This window comes from Colletotrichum siamense, assembly GCF_013390195.1.
Source record: "Colletotrichum siamense strain Cg363 chromosome Unknown KSG_Cg363_contig07, whole genome shotgun sequence".
In the NCBI taxonomy this organism is placed as follows: domain Eukaryota; kingdom Fungi; phylum Ascomycota; class Sordariomycetes; order Glomerellales; family Glomerellaceae; genus Colletotrichum; species Colletotrichum siamense.
In genome coordinates this window covers 2823185-2847647 of record NW_023501020.1, presented here as the reverse complement: position 1 = coordinate 2847647, position 24463 = coordinate 2823185, and the positions used below count along the sequence as shown (strand labels likewise).

At 51.9% G+C, this 24463-nt stretch overlaps 8 protein-coding genes across 8 annotated transcripts; 4 read left to right on the top strand and 4 right to left on the bottom strand.

The window, feature by feature from the left end:
• Positions 1-463: 463 nt before the first annotated feature.
• Positions 464-3239, bottom strand: CGCS363_v011083 (uncharacterized protein; the record flags this gene model as incomplete). Its single annotated transcript, XM_036642932.1, has 3 exons — positions 464-963; positions 1166-3149; positions 3213-3239. The coding sequence occupies 3 exons, from the start codon at positions 3237-3239 to the stop codon at positions 464-466; spliced, it is 2511 nt and encodes an 836-aa protein (XP_036492568.1).
• A 4319-nt stretch (positions 3240-7558) lies between these two features.
• Positions 7559-8905, top strand: CGCS363_v011082 (uncharacterized protein; the record flags this gene model as incomplete). The annotated part of the gene is made up of 1 exon (XM_036642931.1): positions 7559-8905. The coding sequence occupies one exon, from the start codon at positions 7559-7561 to the stop codon at positions 8903-8905; it is 1347 nt and encodes a 448-aa protein (XP_036492567.1).
• Positions 8906-9550: 645 nt separating this feature from the next.
• CGCS363_v011081 (uncharacterized protein) lies at positions 9551-10375 on the top strand (the record flags this gene model as incomplete). The annotated part of the gene is made up of 1 exon (XM_036642930.1): positions 9551-10375. The coding sequence occupies one exon, from the start codon at positions 9551-9553 to the stop codon at positions 10373-10375; it is 825 nt and encodes a 274-aa protein (XP_036492389.1).
• Positions 10376-10806: 431 nt separating this feature from the next.
• On the bottom strand, positions 10807-11946 carry CGCS363_v011080 (uncharacterized protein; the record flags this gene model as incomplete). Its single annotated transcript, XM_036642929.1, has 1 exon — positions 10807-11946. The coding sequence occupies one exon, from the start codon at positions 11944-11946 to the stop codon at positions 10807-10809; it is 1140 nt and encodes a 379-aa protein (XP_036492566.1).
• Positions 11947-12542: 596 nt separating this feature from the next.
• Positions 12543-14632, bottom strand: thi9 (Thiamine transporter thi9; the record flags this gene model as incomplete). The annotated part of the gene is made up of 10 exons (XM_036642928.1): positions 12543-13082; positions 13135-13257; positions 13306-13649; positions 13699-13819; positions 13878-13912; positions 13979-14169; positions 14221-14296; positions 14350-14398; positions 14451-14471; positions 14537-14632. 10 exons carry the CDS (start codon positions 14630-14632, stop codon positions 12543-12545), a joined length of 1596 nt encoding a protein of 531 aa, XP_036491882.1.
• Positions 14633-15969: 1337 nt separating this feature from the next.
• yanH-0 (Cytochrome P450 monooxygenase yanH) lies at positions 15970-17612 on the top strand (the record flags this gene model as incomplete). The annotated part of the gene is made up of 6 exons (XM_036642927.1): positions 15970-16015; positions 16297-16403; positions 16454-16564; positions 16613-17008; positions 17179-17357; positions 17414-17612. 6 exons carry the CDS (start codon positions 15970-15972, stop codon positions 17610-17612), a joined length of 1038 nt encoding a protein of 345 aa, XP_036491883.1.
• Positions 17613-19579: 1967 nt separating this feature from the next.
• CGCS363_v011077 (uncharacterized protein) lies at positions 19580-19948 on the top strand (the record flags this gene model as incomplete). The annotated part of the gene is made up of 3 exons (XM_036642926.1): positions 19580-19607; positions 19661-19794; positions 19856-19948. The coding sequence occupies 3 exons, from the start codon at positions 19580-19582 to the stop codon at positions 19946-19948; spliced, it is 255 nt and encodes an 84-aa protein (XP_036491886.1).
• Positions 19949-20527: 579 nt separating this feature from the next.
• SAT4-1 (Satratoxin biosynthesis SC1 cluster protein 4) lies at positions 20528-21731 on the bottom strand (the record flags this gene model as incomplete). The annotated part of the gene is made up of 4 exons (XM_036642925.1): positions 20528-20909; positions 20971-21344; positions 21399-21466; positions 21518-21731. The coding sequence occupies 4 exons, from the start codon at positions 21729-21731 to the stop codon at positions 20528-20530; spliced, it is 1038 nt and encodes a 345-aa protein (XP_036491887.1).
• Between the last annotated feature and the right edge of the window lie 2732 nt (positions 21732-24463).

Here is a 24463-nt window from a genome sequence, read left to right as displayed (position 1 = left end):
CGTCAGAGGTTGGGTTCCGCCGCGAAGAGGGTAGACATCTCCGCCTCCAGTAGCTTCAAATGCAAATACGCTGGAAATCACGGGGACGAGAAACGACAAAGTTGTGAATAGAACCGTCAATTGATTTGAGACGGGGAGGGTCAGGAGCCTCCCCTCTCCTGAACGAGGCCGTAGCCTGAAGTAATTGCGAACCAAACCAGAAACCAGAACGAACCGAGCCAACCGAAAAGAACCAGACCGCCGACCCAAACCGATGATAACTAGGTATGCCCGTAGGCAGGGACCCCCCTCCAACTCCAGAAATTCCATCGTCATTCTTTGACGCCGTGCGTCTTCGTCATTGTCGTCGTATCCGCCGTAACTGTGATGTATGGGTTAGTGAGGGACGGCGACGAGGGACGAAGAAGTCTACTTACTTAATCCAACAAATGTTCAAAAAACAAAAAGAACGAGAGCATGTGGCTCAGTGCCGGGTGGCCGCCGTAATAATGAGTACGACGACCACCGCGATGCACCAGAGGGCGAAGCCTCCGAACATCATCATGCGCATATTGCGCCGTTGGCCGTGGGAGAGGCCAGAGCACTCTCCTTGAGTGATGGCCGCGAGCATTGAGTCGGCTCTGCACGAGGTCATGGCCCATCCCACGAAGGGGATGATGAGGGTGATGGCCATGACCCCGCGGTAGAAGAGCTTGGAGCGCCGTTGCGCGCGCTCCGAGAGCATGTAGGGGCCGGCAATGCCAGCCAGCTCCACGTCGGTGCTGATGACGCGGGCCCCCTCCCTTGTGAAGAGATGGGGGGAGCCCTCCCGCGCCCGCTGGTTGGCGAGGGCGTCGGCGGCCGCTCGGTGTGTGACGCGAGCCGCCTTGCCGCTCGCCGCGGTAGGAGCCCTCTCCTGCAAAGGAGAAGGGCGCGCGGGCAGCCCCGACGTGGGCTGGTTGCCCCAAGTGTTTTGGCGATGGGCTATTTGAAGAGAATCAGATGCTGTTTTGAGCGACGAGAAATGGAGGCGTTGTTGGAGGGAAGATTGGAAGATAGGGAAAGTTGTGGGCGGAAGGAAGAAGTAGGAAGAAGGTGGTGGGATCGAAAGCCTTCGCCACAAAAGAATTTGTAGTGAAAGGGCTCAGGGCAAAGGGAGGTAGGGCACAAAAGGGCGGGTACTTACAAGAGAAGGTCTTGTGGTAGCTACCGTTCTTGGTCTGACTGAATTGTGAATGGGCAGAATCCTTGCGGTTGTCGGGACGAGAGAGACCATAGCTGCTGTCTTGAATGGAAGAATTGGGGCGCATGGTAGGTGAGACGAGGCTGCCAGACAAGGTATGATCCTCCAGGCCACTTGCGCGACGTACAGCTTGGATTCTGGACGCATCCTCTCGAGAGACTAGAGGGAACGGGAACTTGGATTGGGAGAGGCCGTTGAATGTTTCTCCTGTGTCGCTGCGAGGACGAGAGCCAGGGTGCTGCAAAGAAGGGCTGAGGGAGTCCAATTCCACATCATGCCAGTCCTGTTGTCGACGATTAGGAGGGACAGTGGGCTGAGGGGGTGTAGGGAAACCCAAGTTGGGGAAGGGAGACAGTGGCGACGTCACGGGCTGCATGCCAGCAGTTCTTTTCCACCAAGGACCAGTGGCAGATGGAGCGCGACGAGCTTCGTGGGCGTTGGGATGCTGAATGAGAACCCTGTCAGAGACGTTGGCAATGCTGCTTCCAGTCATGACTCTGCCAACAGCGCCAGTAGGGAATTCGCGGTCGTCAGTAACAGTGCGCCAATCTTCTTCTCCATCAAAACCAGCTCTCTCATCTGCAGTAGATGCCATGGCAGCCATGTTGGTGTTGTCAATAGCGCTGTAGGGCTCAGCTGCTGGCGTATTGATGTCGTCTGGGCCATGGTGCTGGTTGGCAACGGGAACCTTGACTCCAGATGAAGTGACCTTCCAGGAGGGCTGGATTGCTGGCGCATGGTAGAATCCTTGCTGCTGAGTCTTGGCTGGGTTGTAAGGGGAGTTGCGAAGATCGTGCGTGTGGGATGAACGAATACGGTTCACAACAAGGCCGGATGAAGGTTGACTGATCCCAGTAACGTGACGAAGAGCCTGGGACACTTCTTTCTCCGCACTGAGTCGCGTGAACTCCTCCTTGTACTTGGACTGGAGTTCCTCAAAATCGTCATCTTCAGACTCTTGAGATGAACAACCTGAGAATGCGTGAAAGGGGTTGAGCCGGCTGGAGGACGCCGTGCCATTGTCTTGTGCGTTGAACCGACTCTCTGAGGCTTTGGAAGCTTGGCCATCATACTTTGCCTCGGTCTTTGTCTCCTCCGCTTTGGCAACAGGCTGGGCCTGGGGCTGAGGCTGGGGCATTCTGGGGAAAGCTGGGGAACAACCAGTGAAGGGATCAAGAAAAATAGGAAAGTGCGTGACATTCTGGCTAGAGGGTTGAGTGGTGTCGAAGTAGCCAAATGAATCCTTCCACTTGGGAAGATCGTCGAAGTGAGACTGCGGATCTTGCTGGGAGCGGTCTTGGGAGCTCGTGGCAACAGGCGGAGGAAGAGTGGTGCGTGAAGCCATGATGGGAGACGACTTGGGCTCGAGCTTGACTTCGGGAACGGGCTCATCATCAGATACCTGACCCAAAGAAATAGCGTCCTCGGGATAGATGGAGGAGGAATCTTGCCAGTTGTCGAGGGCATTTCGGCTGGCGAATGGGTCATCTGCAGGGTGCGGCTGCTCTTGCTTGGCCTTGGCTTCGGGCAGAGAAGAGATGGAGGTGTCGATGAAGGCGTACTCATCATCAGATGGGTAGACAGAAGAGGCGCGAGGGTCCTTGCAGATGGTCTCTCTCTTGGCTTCAACGGCAGATTGGGCGGAGTGGGTCGTAAAGTTGGTGCCATTGCCGGACTGAGTGCTGGTACTGGGAAGCTCTGTCTCCTCGGTCTTCACCTTGCTCTCTGGCTCCTCGAAATCCTTGGACCGATTGGCATCACTCAGAATCTGCTCAACTTGCTCAAGCTGCTCTTGGGTCAATCGCTGGCCGTTTCCCAGGACCGTCTCGAAGGGAAGCTTGGGAGTAGGCGGCGCAATGTTCCGGTGAGCTTCGTTGAATGAGCTGTACAAGTTGCGGTTCGGAGTGAGCGAGCGCTTGGCAGGGCGCTGCATGGCGTTAGGATCAAGCTTTTGTGATGGATAAAAATAGAAGGTGCGAAAAAACTTTACCTCTTTGGTCTTCTGCTTGTCAGCCATTGTGAAATCGATTGGGATTGCGGCTTGGGAAGTATTGAAAACGGATCCTCAGTTCTGCCTCTTGTGAAGGGGCCAAAAAGTGCGAGATGGGGTGAAAATCGTCTCGCGCAGCAATTTTCCAGCTCAAAGAGATGAAATGTATGTCAGAAGAAGCCTTCTGAGAGATATTGATGCTGAAAAGAATGTGATCTGATCAGGAAGGGGTGCAAATTTGACTTGTGACGGGACTGCCAAAGTAAAGCTGCTTGACTCCCAAAGGACGCGCCACAAGGAGACGCGTAAGAAATTTGTGAATGGGGGAAAAAAAAAACAAGGCCAGAAAGACTGTCGTCAAGGGATGTGAAGAGGGGAGGATTGCCAAAAGTTGGTTGACAAGGTGTGGAAAGAATAAGTCTCGCCCACGTTGTTGTAGACGGGAGAGGTGGTGGTGGAAGTGTGGGAGAGTGGAAAGGAAAATTTGTTGTGGGCGGAGCAAAAAAAGTTGTGTCGCGAGAAGAGAAGAGAGGGAGGTCGGCTGCCTGGCGTAGCTCCTGTCTTCAACGGAGGAAGGAGCGTCGATTTTGGACAGGTTCGAGATGTTGGCCGCGAGTGGTGATACTGGTTGCTATGGCTCAGCCCGGGACTCGCTTCCAGGACAGCGCCCCGCTTAAACACGGTCCAGGACGCCAGTCTTCTGAAAGTGCCCCATAATGAGAGTTAAAAGCCTGGCAAGCTCACGGTCTGCAATCAGACCTAGTGTGTTAACCAAGTGCCAGGCCATGATGGGAGAATCTATTTCAGCATGCATAGTAAGTCTATTTGGACTCTTGCTGAGCCCCCAGTCCACACGGACTCCGTACCAACGTGTTGATGAATCTACGCCGCTCATTCTGGCAATTGGAAGTGCGCATCCCCATCTGGATGAATGTTTCCCTCCAAGGATGGAGGCTTCTTGTGGATCGGTGTCAGTGCGGATGATGGGACCGAGGTGGGACCCAGAAGCATATTGCGACAACATCGCATCTTGATATTGTGAACGACTGAGAATGTGTTCATCTAGAAAGCTGGAAGATGTCGTTCGAAATGTATTTAAGTGATGCATATATCATCATGCGGGAGTTGGTCTACTCAGGCAATTTTGATTGGCTTATGAGTCCATTCGCGCCAGACGTCAGCGGCGTCAATCACGATGTACAAAAACAGCCCAAGGCCAAAGAAATGGACATTGGCTCTACTGGTCAAGCTCAGACCAGCTGAGTAGGTCGGCTCTGCTTCGCGGCACAAAGCCTTTTCCACAGCTCCTTCCACTTATTGAAGATCAGGGCTTTGAACAACCTCCCACAAAGCCCGATTGGAAAAAAGGAAGAAAAATTATCAAAAGATCAAAATAGAAACGAGATCCAGCCTCATGCAGGTGGAAAGTCTGCTGGAAGGTGCACCTGCCTTATATTTTCAAGGTTTTGAGGCGTTGTCGCCCTCGCAACGCTGTTGAGGCCATCTCCATCTCGACAACTTTTGGGGAAGGAACGACATGTCGTTGGAAAGAGCAAGCACACCAACCTCCTCCTGGTTAGTCAGCGGGGTCTAGACCCAAGGTGGCTAGGCCAGGCTCCATGGGCGATAGGCGATAATCATTCGCGATAAGAGCACCCCCTGGTCGATGGACCCTGTCATCCTTCCACCTCTTGACATGGCAGGACCCTGGACCATCTTCTGGCTCGTTTTCCTCATCCGTGTGTCGGCTCCTACGTCCCGGATTCACTCTCAGCATCGCCCTATCTTGGCAGCCATGAAGTTATCCGCACTTGCGACGATAGTGGTCACGAAGCGCATTCAGGGTCCATCAGGGTCCCGTCCAGCCTGATGGTGTCTCGGTAGCGCCCATCCCGGACCACTTTTCCATTCCCATCTCCCTTCTTCCAGATCGTTGAAGCTTCAGCTGCTTTGGCAAGCGAAGCGACGGTCGTGAGACTAGTCAATCACTATCAACCGAGATCAACATTTGAGGCTTGTAATCCATCACATTCAGCTTGGCAAAGTCATCGTACAAACCTAGGAATTAGACAATCGACACTGCTAGCTCGTTGCCGATCCACGACACACGAAACATTACTCTCAATCGTGATGGATCTCGGCACGGCAGCATCGCACGACGAACTCCAATTCCCCCTCATCTACCGAGAGGGGAAGTCGGGATACAGGCATCGATGGTTTCCTTCCCAAGACTCGGAGAAGCAGGCGCATTAAAGAGTCAAGCAGATAGAGTTCGGCCTGCCCGCAGTCCGTGCTCATAGGTCTCGTCCGAGCCTAAGGGACCGAAGAATGACAGACGCAAGCACTCAATGCGTTGCGGGCCTCGAAAGACAGCTCTCCGGGCAGCTGGGAATACTTTTTTCGGTTCGACGTGGGCTCAACCCAGAAACACCAGTCACCAGCTGGGGGCGAGCAGGCAAGATCCTGAATGGCATCCCGCCGAGACAGCAAAGATCAGCGGTGTCTAGGAAGGATGGGACCCATAGCTGGCGAAGACAGGGCGAAAAGCATTGTTTCGTCGGCGAGTGTCACCAATGCAGCGAGCATCAAAATGCCGCTGTCAATCGACAGGACCCGTTCGTGGATATTCGCAGTCCCAGTGCATCGACAGCATTAACAACAAACATTCCGAGATACCACATGCATTGCAAGCACACCGCACCGCATCGCATCGCATGGCGGCGCAGTGCAACAACGACCGGACGTATGTCTCGCCTGCCCTGTACTCGACGGGGTGTAGGAGTCAGCTTCCTGGTCGACTTCGTCGTCTGTTTGGCTCTGCGTCGGAGGATGCTCCGTGGGTCTTTGTGGCCGAGTCGTCATGGACAAGCGTACGGATAGGCAGCACGAGCGAGCGAACGGACGGCGGACCAGGGTGGGATGCTAAAGAGTGAGAGTGGTGTTGGCTTCCAACTTCTGTTGTTGGCAATCCAATCTCCAAAATATTGGAAGCCTCGAAAAAAGGAGGCGACCACAGACGACGACGATGTGCACGGGTGAGGCAACCAATGAGAGGTCGAGTCCGGGGTCGCGCAGCCAATGATGGGCGGCAAAAGTCCAGCCCCCCCGTTGCCGAACCCAACCAGATCTGTTGGACACGGCCGACCCTCGCCTCCCGCCCACCACTACGCCTCCAGTTTCCAGTTTCCAGTGTTGTTCCCCCCACCGCCCCAGCAGGTGTGCGTCCTTGCCATCCCTCGCTCTGCAGCAGTGCAGGTGCTGTTGTGTTGCCGTCGCCGTCGCCGTCGCCGCGGTCGCTCGATTGCCTCGACCTGGACTCTTCCGCCCGCGCTCTGCACTGCATCCGGCGAGCCGTCGATTTCGGGTGGGCTCGTGATCTCGAGATTCCTGTGCGGCCACGAGGTCTGGAAGGGCTGTCTGGCTGACGGACTGCATGTATGTGAGACGGCGTCGAGCACCACGTCTCCTGCGTCATCAACATCAGCAGCATTAGCTGTGTCTTGCTTGCAGGGAGGGCGGCTCAGGGCAATTGAGATTGAGGCGTGCAATGGCAGCCTTCGAGGCTTGCAAGGTTGGCAGCGCTGGGAGGGTAGGTTCGTCGAGCTCCAACACCAAGACGGCCCTGACGACGCCACGTTCCTTGCACCGGTCGGGGGATGGCAGCGATGGACCTCGCACTAAATCTGCGATGCGCAACGCCGCACACGCATATCCGCCTTAGCTCCTGCACACCGCTCGTACGACGGTCGTCTGCCATCCACCCAACCTATCGAAACCGCAAACGACCCCCAAAACCTCGTCCCGCTGGTTGGGATTCTGCATTGGAGCGCCAGCCAAGGGGGCCTAGACGGCCCATGCTACGCTGTGCGGCCCTGAGCTGGGTCTCTCCATGCATCTGTTGTTCGCCCAGAGAAGACGCTCTCTGGCTCTCTGGCAGGAATTCCCATCACTCCCCCATTCGCCTCACTACCCTACTCGAAACCGTTGTCTTTGTTTCGTTCTCTGGCATGGGCTTCCCGACTTATCCATTCCTCGTTAGTTGCCGTACCCAGCCATTGGACGGACGCCGTCGTCCGTCACCCTTCTCCACCGGCATGCTCAATGCGATTTCCGGGCGCACATGACTCCAGGGTGCGAAGCCGCCCGTATTTCACTTTCAACCCCCCGGCTTGCCAACCCTTCTCCTACCCCGATCCTCCGAGATTTGCCCTTTCCCATCCATTTTCACCTTTTCACACCCATCTGCAATTCTCCAGACATGTTCAATGGCGTTTTGGGTGGTAGGAGGGGAGGCAAGGCCACTGTCCCAGGGCGAGGACAATGCCCTGAGTCCCGACCTGTACATTATGGGTGGCAAACGACGGATTGGTCATCTTGATGAAGACGATTTCTACGACACCTACGACCACCAGGACGCATTTCCTCAGCCAAAGAGGCCGAGATTATCACATCTCATTCCCGACTCGGACCCCGGCTGTACACCACCACCACCACGCGGCTCTGTTCCAGTGCAAAACCTGTCTTTTCTGGTTATCCGAGAGCAAACATCGCCGACACCGCCCACGCCCGAATGTGCGGAACCCGATGTCAGCCCATCAGCCATGGAAAGGACCGCATCAGGTTTATCAATTTCGTCCGACACCAGCATTTATAACCTCGCCGAAGATGAGGACTCGAGACTTCTGGACGATGATGCTGCCGCCCGAATGGTGGAGGATCGATTGCACCTCAGCCGGCGCCGAGCGAAAGACACGCAGCGGGAGAGGATTTTGAGGTCGCTCATTCAACCACGGTCACGCCACGCCGAGTTCTCCATCGACAACGCCGCGTTGGAGAGTATCTTCTCTGCGGCAAATGAGATTTTCTTTCACAACTGTCTTTCTCAGCGAGTCACCTGGGATTGGTCTCATGCGTCCAGCGCCCAGTACAAGGACCACATCATCGGCACCACAGCTCTTCGACGTTCCAAGATGGGAGGATTTGAGACCCTCATTGTGCTTTCGAACCCAATCTTGAAAGATAAGAAGTACAATCGACGGCTTCTCATCTCAACCTTTTTACACGAACTCATTCACAGCTACCTATTCATCAAGTGCGGCATCAAGGCTCGTCACTGCGGTGGACATACGCCAGGATTTCGGAGAATCGCAGAGCTCATCGATATCTGGGCTGGGTCGGACAACCTGCACCTCCGCGACATGGAAGCTGACCTAGAGCACTTCCGTGAGGACGAAGGTCACTCCTGCGGTCACGGGCCGACATTTACTGAGGCGTCTCCTCGGGCCATCTTCCACAGCTCTCAGGAGTACCTTTCGCCTCATCAGCACATTTACTACGAGCACCGATCCTACGAACATGACAGACCACGCCCCCACCACCAGGATCGTTGGGATTTTTGCATCAATGACCACCCAGAATACTTTCCCGTCAGTCGGGGTAGTAGTCCCACATCGACGATCCCGACCACGACTGAGGGGGAATTTGAAGAAGTGGAGCCGTTGGAGGAAGGCGAGATCCGCGAGACACGTGGACGACTCTACTTCCCCGACGATTACGCCTCCAGCAGACACTCATCTGCTCACCACGAACGACATTATGACTCACACGACGGGCAATGGGCCCGTCACGATGACCGACGAGGGCTGGTCTTAAGCTACGACAGCAGCCCCAGCTCCATCATCACCATACGTTAGGGGATGCCGGAATGCATCAGCGGCATCGCCAGTCATTGTATATTTACTTTCATTTGTTTCGCGGGTCGGCACAATGGCGTGTCAAGTTTGAAAAGCATATTAGCATGGCGACGGTGTTATCAATGGTTTTGGCGGCGGCGGTCCTCCATGCGGAATCTACCAGGTGCATCTTTTCGGCTCAACATACGGACGGACTACTACTTTGTAATCCCTTTCCCATCATCTTAGACTCTTCTGCCCTGTCTTGGCCAGGCTTTCTACATATCATATCATCAATTCTAAACCAAAGCAGCACACACCACTGCATTCCCTTGTCCCTCCTCCCCAGCACCTAACCATGTTCCTTTACCATGCCACGCGCGACGCGCAGGACTTACCCAGACCCATCAAGACCACCCCGCGGCACTGACTGCGGTCGGAATTTGAGTCCTGGGAATGAGCCCAGGCACCTTCTTTGACCCTTCCTACACAACCCTATGGGAAGGAAGGAACGTGCCCAACGCTGCGACATCTGGCAGCTGCGCCAGACGCACCCAAGCGCGTCCAGGTGTGAGAAACAAAACTTACAAAACGGACCTGCCACCAATATCACTTCAAACTCGAACAATTGCCAAACATCATTTCGACCGTTGCAGCAAGTTTAAGATGGCAGAATCACAGAAGAGGTCGAGAAATTCGCCACCGCGCTGCCAACACTCCTCCTCGATATTCCGAAAGAACGATCACCTGGTACAGGCGCAGTCACACAACATAAACGACGTCGCAATAACGTTAGCCGAGAGCATCGCCGGACAAGTGCAATGGACCGCCCGCGAGAAACCATTGAGAGATACCGTCGCCCGCATTCTATCAAAACAAGGATCCGACAAAAGCCCGAAAGTCGTTTCAGCCACCACGATTTTTACCCTCATGAAATTGATCGATGAACTCTGCTTTCCCGGCCTGCTCTTCCCCACAGCCCACCTGAACCACGCCTCGCATCCGGTGCTTCTCGAAATCGGACAATGGCGGGGTCGCGTGGGGTGGACTCAGGCTCTCCGGACTAAGCCTGGACTACGCAACACCAGTCCGAGCCCGAGCATCTCCATCCGTTTGAGCACGGTCCGCCACCATGCGGACGGCAGGACGGAGGCGCTTTCGCTCCGAGAAGTCATCCAAATCGCGATCCACGAAATGGTCCACGCCTACCTGATACTCCTTTCCTGTCGACAGAAGCAGTGCGGAACAGACTTTGAGACGATGCACCGGGATTTGGATGGGAGCGGGCATGGCCTCGCCTTCGTGGCGATACTGAAGGCAGTGCTGGGACAAGTGCAAAGTTGGGCACCGCAATTGAAGGATTTCGGGATGACGGACGAGGCGATTGACCCATACGAAGATTTCAGTGTGAAGTTGTGGAAGAGGGGGGAAGGTATCGCGGCAAGGAGCAATGGCCAGAAGGTCTGGTGGCTTGCAGCAAGACCGCTGTGAGTTGAGGACGCGCGCGGTATTGACTAAGACTCGGTCTTCCGGACAACGGCATTCCGAGTGAACATATGGGATGGAACAGCTGCTTTCTTTGGTATTCGCTCAAAGACTTGACTCACGGAACCGCACGGGAAATGGAAAGGGGAACGGACGGTTGTTTGTACAGTACAGGGTGGCGCGTAATAAAGCCACAGGACAAGACTGAACTCCCTCACGGGACATTCACGCATTCAAGAGATCATAACTATGAGTTTAAATGAGAAGCACTTTATCCATCGAGACGTCAAATTGCGGATATAAAACTGAAGAAGGCACCTTGGACTCCCCTGCCATCCCAAATCCCCCACTCAATGGTTGCTAGATCTCGTCTGCCTTCGCGATTTTGAGTCTTGAGAGATCGAAAATTGATCAGATTCTGGAGGTTATTTGTGACATTACTGCTTAGGCTCACAAATCAAGATCCCGAAAGTATGGAAGTCAGCATGGGCTCCAATTTGATAATGTTGGTCTCTCTCTTTCAATAGCTGATACCCGGCAATATCGTCCAACACGGATATGAACTCCCATATTGTCGTCGTTTCGTTCGTCTTATCTTCGTACTCGCAAAATTCCCAAGCGCAGAGATTCGGAAGACCGAAGTATGTGCTGTCTTCGGCCTCGAAAACGAGACGCTCGTGGCTCGTTTCATCAATTTTTTCCAATACATAGTACGATGCCTGCGCGTCGAGGACGGTTTGCTTTTGGCGCAGTCGACGATCGACGAGCCAGAGCCTCGTATCCGGGGATGACGTCCAACTCTTCATGGCCGAAACCAGCCCGTGATATTTCAGCCAAGTCGTTTTATCCATGTTATCGGGATAATTGCGGTAAATTCCTTTAAGTCCGTTGTTAAAATCGCGTCTCCAAAAATACTGATATTCTCGGAGGCCATCGATGGTCAATGAACTGTCGAATTCGAGGGCTATGTGTTTGACCATGCTGCTCCCGACTAGCCGGGGTGCAAATGGCAGGAGCTTGGTTATCACCCATTCAGTGTCTATGATGACGTCCCACACCTGCAGAAGTACTAGGTCCTGGCAGGGAAGAACCATGAAGCACTGGGGGCTTCCACGACTGTCGACGCTGAACATTGCCGGGAATTCATCTATTTTTACAGTGAATTCCGGTAGGTGCGAGTGTTGTATCGGGTTCGTTACTTTTGAACAAGCGTCGACATACTTGGACCACTTTCCGGCGTTATAGCGACGGCACATTGCCATATAAGACTCTTTGCAGGCGGTGAGGAGGCCTCCGTCGACGGCGTACGTTGACGGATTACCCGCGGTCCAGGAGTGCGGGGATATGTCGTTGGCGGGAGTCGGTGCGCCAACGAATCGGCGAGGATCGCACATCTTCTTTGCTAGGTGCCGAGGAAACGTGTCAGAAGTAGGCCGATGGTCGCGATAGACGTTTTCATCGATGTAGGTGAAGATGTGGACGCCTCGGTAGCCGGGCGGGCGAACTGCGAGATCCCAGATTTGGTCTCGTAACTCCCCCGGCAGCATGGGAAACTGGTGGAATGTCTGGGTGGCCATTTCGGTACTTGGCGTTGTAGAATGTTCTCGATGTCGCTGTTTGTCGCTCATGAAATGTTGATATTGCAGTTGGGCAAAGTGAAGTAGATTGTAGATGCCCACTAGGTTGGAGATTTTGAGACTGAGGAGCTTCTAAAGTTTTGTGAAAGTAAGTGCTCGCTGGCGTTTGGTTGGTTTAGGGTGCGACCGCGACCTTGTTTTTGAAAAACAGAAAGTGAAGTACCTTGAGGTCCGGACGGATACCTTTTGCTACTTGGCCAGATAGAGGTGGTAACAGGCGTACACGTCCATCAAGGTGATCTTTTTGAACGATTTACAAGCGGAGTTATCTGTTTTCCTGGACAAACCTAGTCCTGTATCATGGTATCTAAACTTCCTTAATTTAGAAAGGCTGCTACGAATTAGTTCAAGGGTGCTTAGACCTCTTTCAACTCGTGGTTTTATTAACAGAGAATATTATGCATGTAGTCTATGTCGGATTGTGTTTGGTCTTTCCAGGGAATTAGAAATTTGATAAACCAAAAATGTAGTTGAGATTTAATGCTTGGCATCCTCACAAAGCTTCGAATCTCATGTTGCTCAACAGGAAGGATGGCCTAGTGCTCGACCAACGGTCTCTCTCCGGCATCCAACGTCTCCTGGATACGCTGAGAGGGCAGCCACTTCTCAGCAGGGATAAACCACCATGAGAACACCGCGAAAATGGTGACAATGCCCATGATGACCGGGGCGTAGTTGAGTGTTGACGCCTCTACGGGAAATGCATACGGGGAGAACAGCACCGCCACAACCCAGCCATTCCACAAGACGGCGATCGCCTGAAAGGGGCGACTCCATTTTCCAAGACTCCACGCGGGCTTGGGGAATGTCTTGGGAGTCAGGAAAAGTCTGCCCAGACAGATGAGACCGTAGGCGGCCGCTGACGGGACACCTGCCGCGGAGACCAGCGAGGTGAAGGCCACGGAAGATGGGAGGATCGTGCAAGTGATGACGGAAGCCACTCCCCACACGACGAGAATCGCGTTCCTGGGTTGGCCGTCGACAACCTTGGAAACCCAGGAGGAGTACGGCAGGACACCATCGCGAGCGACGGCGAAGACCAGGCGAGAGGCGGCAAGGACGGCGATAGCAGTGTTCTGAAAAGTGTCAGCCTTTCTTCTGCGTTCCAGGGGTCTGAATGTGACTTACAAACCACAAAGCAATGATGCAGATGATGTTCATGAAGATGTGTGCCCTCTGGCCAAGAATGGCAGCGTACAAGGGCACGAACGGCTGAGCACCACCGTACGAGAAGAGGGTATCTGCGTCGGGCTGTATCAAGTCAGCACATATATCCTGGTCTGCATCATGTAGACTTACAACACAAAACAGGAACAGAATAACGACAATGAAACCCCCAATGCCGCTGGTCACAGTGCTCCAGAAGATGCCTTGTGCAGCCGCGATACTAGCGTTCTTGGTTTCTTCCGCAACATGCCCAGAGGCGTCGAAGCCAATGAGAATACCCGCAGTGGCAAGATACGAGAGACACCAGTTCCATCCGTCAGGGGCGCCGGTGCCGTTGTAGGTCGTCAAGAAGGCGTCATGAGCTGAGCGGAAGCCGATGGTGTTCTTCGTGGCAATGGGCAACCAGATCATGTTCAGCACAAAGTCCAACAGGACAAAGCCAGTGGACAGGTAGAAAATCCATTTGAAATAGCGAGCTGGGCTACTGTTAGCAGAGTTGCAGTGACACTGACATGGACAACCTACGCGGCAGCAAGTTCCAAATTGCGGCAGCGGCAAGCATTACTTCAGTCGCAGCCCACTGGACCGCCCTGAACTTGATACTTGAGCTGTCAGACGGAAAGTCCAAGTTGAAGACGACGATTTCCTGTCAACTCATTAGCAAGAATACTTCCAGCCATATTCGGAGTTAAGCGGTAACTGACCGAAAGCATATAGTTGACAGCTCCTTGAGTGTTGCCTGAAGCTTTGTAAGTCTATGCGTCATAGAGGACAAGCAGTTGTGAAGTTAGAACTCAAAACTCACTGGCACAGAACGTTGTCCACGCGGTGGTACTCCACCACGCAACGATGAAACCGAGCAGTCTTCCATACTTGGGCCCTCCAGCTTCAGCAGCCCACAGGTAGATAGAACCAGCGAGAGGAAGTGACGAGCAAATCTCTGCGATGACAGCGGCGGTAATGAATGTGAAGACGCATGTAACGATAAAACTCGTCCTACTTGTTGTTGAGTATGCTTGACTTAGCGCAGTGTGGATTTGATCTTACCAGTAAGCCAAGTTTCCGCCAGCTGCAATTCCAGTCGAGAATGTCACGCGGACACCGCCAATGAAATAAAGAGCAGCTAGGTCAACTTAGCGCGCGCGTTCTGTTGAGAGCTTCCGATGCGGAACTCACCAAAAGTTGTCGCAAAATTGTGGAAAACATTAAACGTTCTGTGCAACACCTAGAAATCAAGTCAGCTATCGGAAAGTCCAATGAGGACGTTTGCAACTTACAGGTTTGTAACCTAGGTTTTCCTAAAAAGAATTCTTCAGTCAGCCCATACCCCCGGCACCCAGTCTGTATGTGTCAGGTCACGCACCAAGATCCGTGTGTCCTTGCTGGACTCTCCCTCGGTGTCGCTGTTCGTGACACCCACGTCCTTGTTGACGGTGCCATATTCCCGCTGCGCAGTCATCTTGGCGTTGCACTCAAGCAGTCTTGGGTGTCTGTCCAAATCGGGCGAATTGCGGGATGTTCAGAAAGAGAAAAACACGCAAAATGGAGAATGCGCGCATCTTATGGTAGGTCCGTCAAATGACCCGAAAACTCGTCAGGTGGGACGGAAATACTCGGCTTTTGTTTTTAGTGAAGAGCGAAACCCTTCCAATGGCGGTAATTTTGACTCGCGTGATGTGGGACTGGATGACGGCATCGGCATGTAGGCACTAAACGGCTTTAGCAACACGCGCAAGCAACAGCCCTCTGTTGTTAGCGAGGTGAGCTCAGATTATATGGAGATGGTTTGGATTGAGAAGAATTCTCAGAGATTTATCTATTTTCACGCGCTTTTTTCTTTGTATCTTTCCGGTTGGCGCATGCATTTTTCTGCGCTCAAATTGACCCCAATTGTTGCGAATGTACAACGGAGCTAGCTCCGCCTCCGGTAACACGGCACCCTATTTTTGTAATTAATACTTCTCATAGATGGCTGGATGCAGCACCGCAAATTGAAGTCAAACAGCGAACGACATGTCAGCTCATGTGACCCGGTGTCAAGTTTCATCAAACCCGCTGAAGGGCTATTATCCGGGTTGGACTTCCAATTATGGAAATTCTGCATGGGTTTGAAGGAAAAGGCAATCACGCAATCGGTTCTAGCAAGGTGAAATGATAGCGGTCAGACAATTGTCAGATAAAAGTCGCAGTGGACGATCTGAATTGGAAATAAGTCGTCGGAGCTATTGATGCAATTTCGAAGTTGCCTCGGCTCATGCTCTGAACCTCTTCGTGGACAACTTGGACGCAACCGCACCTGCATATTCCTATTATCTGAGAAGCAGTTAAACTTTACGGCCTCGGTTTGAAGAATAATACTCAGCCATGGCTCTGCTTGCCGTAACACTTTTGGGCCTCTTGGTGTTGGTGGCATTGGCGATAGTAAAGGTGACAACGATCAATGACAAACACGTTCATCGGTTGACCGCTTACTTACAGCTCGCAGACTTTCACTAAGCTTCGCACGTCGTCTCTATCTCACTTACCAAACGCCGGCTGGGGAGCTAATTACTCACGTCTGTTATGGGTCTTCTGGCAAGAGTACAGAGGCAACCTTACCCTGAAGCTTCCCGAGCTTCACGAACGGCTAGGTGCTTATCGCCACTCAGAGGGTCGCTGCTGGTACAACGAGACTGATTTATGTGGCGATAGGTCCCCTTGTCCAGATAGGTGCTAACGAGGTCTCATTCTACTCCATGGAAATTTACGACGCAGTGCATAAGCTCAACAGTGGTTTCGTAAAAGACCCGCGCAACTATGGCGAATTCGTTCAAGACGGCCATCCAGCCCTTTTCTCAATCACGTAAGCTGACTTGCTGAACCTAAATAATCCACAACTGAGAACAATAAGTCATCCAGAAGAACATGCGAAGCGTCGAAGGATACTTGGCCAGTTATACAGTCGCAGCAAAATTGGGCATTTGGAAGACCTAATGCTCAAGCATGTGGACCATTTTGTTGAAATGATCCGCCAAAAGTTTGGTGCATTTGACATTGGACCGGCATGTAGAGCGCTTGAAGCAGACATCATTTGTACCTTGGCATGAAGCATCCCAGAGCTGTACCAAGACTGACTAGCTGTAGCGGAATTCTCTTTCGGTGAGGCACTCCATGCCATTGCTGCTTGGTCTAAAGAAGAAGATCTCGCGATAGTATCTAAGAACGACCATAAAGCGACGTTGATGCCTTTGGTAGGTTTATCATCAACAGGAATGAAGAGGCAACAGACTGATTTAATTAGCTTATGAACTTTCCGACGCTGTATGAGCTTTGGATTTCAATTGAGGACATCGTCTGCCGAGCTACTGGGTCACGAGTATCGTACAAACAAGGCCTTGCGCAATACGACCAGGTTTGTAACGTGTCGACACCGCTCTATCCACGACTTATGATGTTTTAGTGGACACACGATGCCTGGACTCGCAACAAGCTCGCCGAGAAACCGACATCCTCTGAATTTCCCAACTTGATCAGAGTCATGGTTGCAGCGGGAGTTCCATCCCAAACCGCACTGTCCGAAGCCAAAGAGAACTTGGGACCAGGAACAGACACAACTTCAGCTTCATTGGCACACACCCTGTACGCACTGTCCAAAAACCAAGTGTTCCAACAAGCGCTCTATGAAGATCTTGCTCGCATGAGATTCCCAACCGACTTGACTGCTTTGGAAAACATTCCTCGACTGAAGGCCTGCGTGAAGGAAGGCGTTCGTTGGGCCGGTGCTGCTGCTGCGATGTTGCCCCGGGTTGTTCCAAAAGGCGGCGTGGAGCTGGTTGGTAAATTCGTCCCAGAAGGGGTAGGTGCGATTCACTATTGTTCTATTTCTGCTGTCATCGTTTATATGTTTCGTGTTATCTCCCCCGTGCTTTTTGTGGCACTTCTTGCCGTTTATGAACGAAACGTTTGGTTTGCATCTTCTTTCAGTACTGTTCGATTTGTCCAAAAAGATCTAACTGACCAACAAAGACCGTGTTGACTTCATCGCCAATTTGGTATTTGCGGGACAAGTCTGCATTCCCAAACCCCGACTTGTTTGATCCATACCGTTGGGTCAATGAGAGCGGAACGAGAATCAAAGAAGACGCCCTTCGAGACAAATTCTATGTTCCATTCTCGAAAGGGCCAAACATTTGCATTGGCCTCCAGTAAGTCATCAATTCTCCGCATGATCGAGAACCTGTCTGACGTTTAACCTGAATAGCTTTTCCTACTACGAACTTTACCTCAGCTTGGCGAAAATCATCCAGAGTTCTGAGTTGGTTGCCCCTGACGAGTCTTCAAGTCACTCATACGGCCACGGCTGGATACCGGTAGAGCTGCCAAAGAGAAGGGAATGGGTAGCTGCTGTGCCTACAGACCCACTGCTCGTTAAAGTTCTGCCGAGGAGACAGGTCGGTTGAGAATTGAGGTGACATACAGAATCTGCAGGTATCTGGCGTACAATAATGTACGAAGCTGATGTGTTGCTGGAGCTTGGTGCGTGTTGTAGAGGAATCCGATTCTCTGAAACTGTTTGTCACAGTTTCAGTAAAGGAAGTACAGCAAACAAACAAAGTCTGGAATGATGGGGTTTTATGTAGATCTTGAGGGTTTCCATCCTCCGTGATGAATGCGACGAAGTGAGATTGCCGTGAACCTCCACACTTGGGTTGAAGTCAGTTCAATTGTTCTTGGTCAATCTTCATAGAATTCTGCCGAAAATCGCATTCAAGCTTTGTTTCCCACATAGGTGCATAGTCAGTTCTATATCAGGTGGCTATTCCCCGCCGATCACACTTAGGAGGATGTCTACGCAGCGTGCAAGTAATCAGTCAACAACACAGAGCAGATTGATCGACAGCACTCGCCAAAAGCCCATGGACAAAATCAAACCGTGCCAATTTCACACGCAAAACATAGGCTATCTAGCACATCTGCCTTTGAAGAGAGGCTGCTACTTTCCCCATGACTTGATCAATGGGGTCATAGATGAGATTGAAAAAATACCGACGTCCCAAGATTTGACCCGCGCCCGAGACGAGCTCTGCCACGCCATAGTCAAAGGCTACGCCGAAAAGTTCAAAAGCGACCGTCCCAGTCACCACAAGCACATACGCAGATGCGCTGAGTTGATCGATCAACTGTTCTTCGCCGGTCAACTTACACAGACCGACAGGTATCGGTCGCAGAAAGACCGTTACTGTCTCGAAATCGACATTCGACTTTTCGATCCCGAGATGGCCACTTGGAGCATGTCATCGATTATCACGAATTACCTCGATTCCCCGCCAACTCGTGCACGCATTGACATTAACACTTATGGCGATTACTACAGTGTCGCCGACATCATCTGCTTTGTGATTCATGAGATGGCACATTGCTTCATCGACTTGTTCTCGTGTGAAGGCGGAGCTTGCAGTTGCATTCGTAGTCATTACACACAGGGAAGGCATGGCCTGCATTTGTTTGACTTGTTGGACTCTATCAGGAGGGCGATTGCTTCATGGGTGCCAGCCCATCCCAAGACGTCCGAATTTGCAAAGTCGGACGCGGGCGAGTGCAGTCACCCGGAAAGAATTCCACGCGTATTCCGCACATGGATCAGGAGAATGTTCTCAAAGCATAGAAAACTCAGAGAAACAGAGGAACAGAGATAGAAGAGAAGGGGGGCATTTGATTTCAGTCGCGGTTGACCTTTGTGTCTGAGAAGCGGGATTATCTATAGGAAACAGCGAACATCGTGTACTCAACACCTATTTCGGTCCTGTGCAATACTTTCACTGCTGAGTGCTCTTTGTCGAGCTAATTGGTGACTTATTGATCTGGGATTATCTGATTTGTACGCGAAATCACAAATTACTCGCAATGATTTCCGCCAGGCGTATTGATGAATGCTGCGAACTAACTTCCTGCACTATTTAAATCGCCTTGCATATGCGCAGGTAAGGTGTATTGAGCTGTGGAGTTCCTAAGAAACTTTCGCGTTCGTATCGGTATCGCTTTCGTACCGAGTAGGGATCGGCGGGGAGTTGAGTTGACCAAGATCCAGGATTTATGCGTGCTCAGCCTTCATTGGCCCGTCAGTAAACATAGCTTCGAACTTTCGCGGATCCCGCGCTGCAGATCTACTTGCTATGTCAATTCTTCACTTGGTAATTGCTGATCTGCGTAACTCGCAAGCTCTGTAAACTTCACAAGCAACATCGGCTTGCCGATGGGATATAAATGAATTATCCACTTAGTGTGATTGATTTCCCCGATGAGCCCGAACCCTGAGAGAGGGAGTAGATTATAAATATGACGATCATCTCTGGAGTTGCTACCGGTTCACTGAAATCATCACCATCGCTACACTCAGCCTAAGCACCCGCATTTACGATCGTTCAACATGCGTCTCTCCGCGTCCGTTCTATTTGGTGCGTACGAATCCAGAAGACGCGTTTGTACTCGAGTTCTGACGAAAGACTAGCTGCCATGATTGGTTCCTCCATGGCTCAGACATATGTTGGAAACTGTGCTGTCGACACTGCATCTTGGAGCTCGGAAGCAGATCAAAGAGCCTGTTGCCCAGGCAAGGTCTCACAGTATGCTCAAAACTGGGAAGTAAGTCACTAATGCTATCTCGACTTCTCTATCAACCCGAGCTGATTCTTTTGCCTCAAAGTGTTGTATTCCTCAGTCTGCATACACAAGCTACCGCAGCTGCTGTCTCGGCCGTGGCAAGGTGGCGTCCTTGGGTGGTACTCAATGCTCTTGAATGCATGCATATGCATAGAGTCCTGATAGACACTTCCATGGCAGTGATTCCCATATCTGTGTTTGAGATGAGTCCTTCAAATTGTTGTGTGATCTCATCACATCTTTAGCTTCGCTTTTATTAGATAGAGGCGGCCGATGAGAAGTTGTGCCTCGGCCAATCAGCAAAATTTCCCTGAAGATCATGGTCGAGGCTACAAGTGGTGATCCTAGCTGGCATATTGAGCGCAGTTCGTGGTCACTTTTGGTAGTGCGAAATGCTCGAATGGACTTGGCGCTCGAGTAAATTGAAACACGTTTTAATTATGTCGTTAGCCATAGGCATTGATCATGCTTGGGAGGGAATCAGTGCCCTACCCCGAACTATAATAAGGCAGAGATAAAATAACTCGTTATTATGCTATTATTGTATTTTTTTCTTGACATGCAAATAAGAGGTGTGGTATCAGTCCAATATCCTGATGAACGCCGCCATCGCAATAATTAATCCCCAGCTAATGGGACAAAGAACCAGATCACCATATCCCTATTGCGCCAACCAAACCGCATGACATCATTACTCATGAGACCGTCACAAACCTCATACAGGAGGCAATGAAGATGATGTACTCTGCTCGCTGCGATCCCTCTCAGTCTCCACGACAAAGTTTCCAAAAGCCGACGGCTTCTCCCCAGGGGAGTTGGTCTGAGTGATCTCCAATGTCTTGCCAGAGGCAGACTGCGCCACGCTCGATGGCGCCGGTCCGAAGTTGCGGCTGTTCCGGTTGTTCGAGGACACAGCCTGTCTGGTGGCGACGACCAGACCCATTCTGGCGAGAAGGGCCTTGAGGGGAGGGAGGCAGAGGCACACCATGGCTGCCGACAATTCGCCCATCGACCATAGCGCGGGTTTTACGTTCCAGTACGTAAAGTCTGCCTGGATATTGAGGAATTGCAGACGGAAGACAGAGATGGCGACGATGCTACAAGGAATTGTCAGATTCTCATCGGCTTAGATTTTCGAAGGGGAGCGGGTGAGCTTACAAGAATCCGAGACTAAAGATCCCCAGCAGGTACCATTTTTGAGAACGAGGGAGCTGAAGCTTCATCAGGGCTGGCAATGGAAGCAAGAAGATGATGACGTCGGTGATGATGCTGCAGGCTCCGAAGACGTAATAGAGAACCTGCTGAGACAGGCACTTCGCAGGAATGCTGTGGTCCCAGAACCCAGCGATGGGTGTGCAAAATGCCAGCGACATGATGACAACAGAGACTCCCCAAGCTGTCACGAGGACCATAGCAGCAATATAGAATTTCCGCATGTGGCCCGAAGCTAGGACGCGATAGTACTGGAGGAGGAATGCCATCTTGAAAGATAGATGTCCCAGGCCATAGAAAACGACAGAGACCCAAAAGCACTGTTGGAATACCGGTCAGAAAAGTTCGAAAGGTAAAGGTAAGGGCTTGCTCACCTTGGTAAACTCGACATACTCGGGCACAGAGACCGTCTGAATGTGCTTTCCAAGGCCGTATCGCGTCACTGTTACTAGTCAGTTGTTTGTTCAGGAACAAGGATGTGGACAAGACGAACTTGTTGCGATGGCGATTCCGCAGCCTAGAACTGGTATCAGAGAAAATGCTGCGGCCCAGTCATCCGGCCCAGTTGACTTGACGACATGTATTCGGGTCCATAACCGAAGGACCAGGAAGAAGGTTGAGAGGACGAAACACATCGTCACCACTCCAATAACGGTAGCCGACCTATCCTCCGCCATCTCCTCGGGCGTAAGCTTCGGCAAATCCATGTCGATAAGGAGGCGACACAAAATCTCGCGATGTATCTGTCTCCTGGGTTGATGTTGCGAAAATTGAAACCTCACTCGGGGGCTTCCGGGGGCAGGGGGAAATCGGTGGGGTAAGCGACAGTTTTATAAACCCATCGGTTCAAAAGACGAAAAATTTACATGATTAGTTATTCTTGGCGAAAGCGAGAGAAGAAAGACGACCACATTCTTTGGCTTGCCCGGACTGATTCGCTGATTGTCAGCAGGGCTGCGTAACTTTGGACGAATGCAGCGCAAGGCGTCCAGCAGCAAAGAAAGCAGCTGTCGATCCGTGGGCGATCAGGAATGTGACAAAAATGGGAAATCGAGGATGCTATTTCGCCGCATCGGGACGGGCTAGTGGACTTCCCCGGTGGTCTAGTTCTCCTTAGCCGACCGTGACTAGATCGTGTCATTCCGGACGTGTGGTTGGCGAGGAAGCTTTTGGTGGCGGCGTTCTAGCTCGCGGGACACGGGTTACCGTTTTCACAGATCAGCTCATCGGACAAAAGACGAGAACAGAGCATTTCCAGCAAAATTTCGATGGGGGCGCTTAGTCGTTGTTCAATGTGGTAAGGACTCGCGCACTAACATGAAGCGCCGTTCTTCGAAGCTGTGCATGGCCGTAAGCCAGCTACAGGGTCACAGCAGGACCCTGGGTTTTCTCGTGTGTATTTCCTCAAGAGGCAAGAAGCTGAGCCTTTGTATGGCGCAGATCTTGAGAGACGGTGCGCTGAAGAACCGACAGCTGCACGTGGCTTCGCCCTGATTTCGCCGCATCGGGTTACCACCGGTTCTTCGACGACTCCGAGCTGACTGGGTTGACAGCTGAGAGCGTGTATGGTTCTGTGTGATGACTAACTTGGTTCACGGTCTGGGGAATGCCGAGACGCCCCTCTAGCGTTCTCTAGCTTCGCCGAGGCCAGCGAGGTGACGACGTTGGCATGCCTGGTAGGTGTGATGAAGGGTGATGTCTCAGATATAACGTCAAGTTCATCTTGCGTATGGACTGTCAATGGTCGTGATGCCCTCATGCTGCCTCCGAAGCTCCGTGTGAGTGATGCTCATCTCGGCTTCATCTGGTATCGGCTCCGACGATGTAGTCGGGTTGGTGCATGTTGAGCCTCCTTGTGTCTCCTGCAGGGTTTCTGCACGGCTCCACCACCGATTGGAAGTGGTATTCACGTGCTCTATGTTGGAAGTGCGTCTGACAGCCAAGACATGCAGGATATCTCAAACGGAAACCGCCCCCACAATTTAATCGTCTCACCGATTGCTCGGACTTTCTTTGCAGTCGAGCAAACATTTGCTTCCGGTAAGATGTGCTGGTAAGTTGTTAAATAGTACTCCAAGTCTCTTCACCGCCGGACTCCGGGAAGAGGGAGGGACCGGTCTGCTTCAGTCCGGGTCGATGGAACACTCGATCTTGTTTGTTGAAGAATCCAAATGTCACCATGAGATTACAGCAATGTTGCAAGATCTCTTTTCCAAACTGTTCAGCCGCCTTACATCTCTTTTTCAAAGCTACGTCGTTCGTATTCGTATCCAAGAGTCTTCTTTGCTTGCTGGACACAACCAACAGTGGGTCGAGCTTCGCGGACGCCAGGGTTGATCCCATAGCATCGGGTTCGTGTACCCGGCACCAACGGATACGGTGATTTATTTCCGCCGCCTGCTCCAGACCCAGTGACTCGAGTGTTGCCATTGGGGTGAGTGGACTTGAGAGTGTCCGCATCGAGCATTTAATTTTGATCATTGCGACTCATGAAGTAATGATTGTCCACAAAACACTGTTGGCATGTCAAAAGCGGTGAGTGATTGGGGCGTCACCAGGAGAGACGTCTAATCCATCACTTTTTCACGAGTCCACAGAAACAAGTGGGCAACAAAAGGCGTTACCGATAGTGCGAGGTCACGGGAAAAAGCCAATCGTTACTGGTCGGTTCCGGCAGCTTTGGGGGATAGGTTCCAACAGACGATCTGCTTGTTGGTGTTTGCTTCTTCGACAACCTTGACACAGTGCGGTCAGGGATCCAGACTTTCGGGCTCCTGAGTGAAGTTCTATTGGTTCTCAATGTTGGTCACGTCAAAAAAGATGTGAGCAGTTGGTAAACGGCACTTAAGCCCCTGCAAGAATGGGGCAACGAGGACAGGGGACCCCGTCTCTTCACCCAGGATAGGACAATAGGGGCATCAACGCAGCAAACCTGCATGATGCAACCATCCCAATATGGCAGTCTAGGAATTGCCCCTTGGATAGTTACGAGAGAACAATATGAAGAGAACAATCGAAAGCCGAAGCTGGCGCGCCCTGCGCCCACAACCTTGGTGTCAAATCTCATCCTTCCGGAAGACCCGTACATGATAGACTTGTCACGAGCCCCCTTTTGGCCTGCGTCCATTGGTCTGGTATGTTCGTAAAGTGGGAGTAGGATGGATCGTGACTGGAGAGCCACAATATCTGACAGAAAATTGAATTTCCCCATGTCCAAATTTGCAATTCGTCGATCCCGCGTGTGAGCCTCGCCATTCCGGTTTCACTCAGCAGTGAGGCCATTGCGACATCCAATTGCAGGGTATCTCAAGCTGAGGCAAAGTCCGAGAGTCCAAACACATCCCTTTTGGTTGATAAGTGCCCACAAAGCAGAGAAGCAAGGAAGAATAAGATCACGAGAATGATCTTTTCAGGGTATCCCATTCATCACAACACTAAA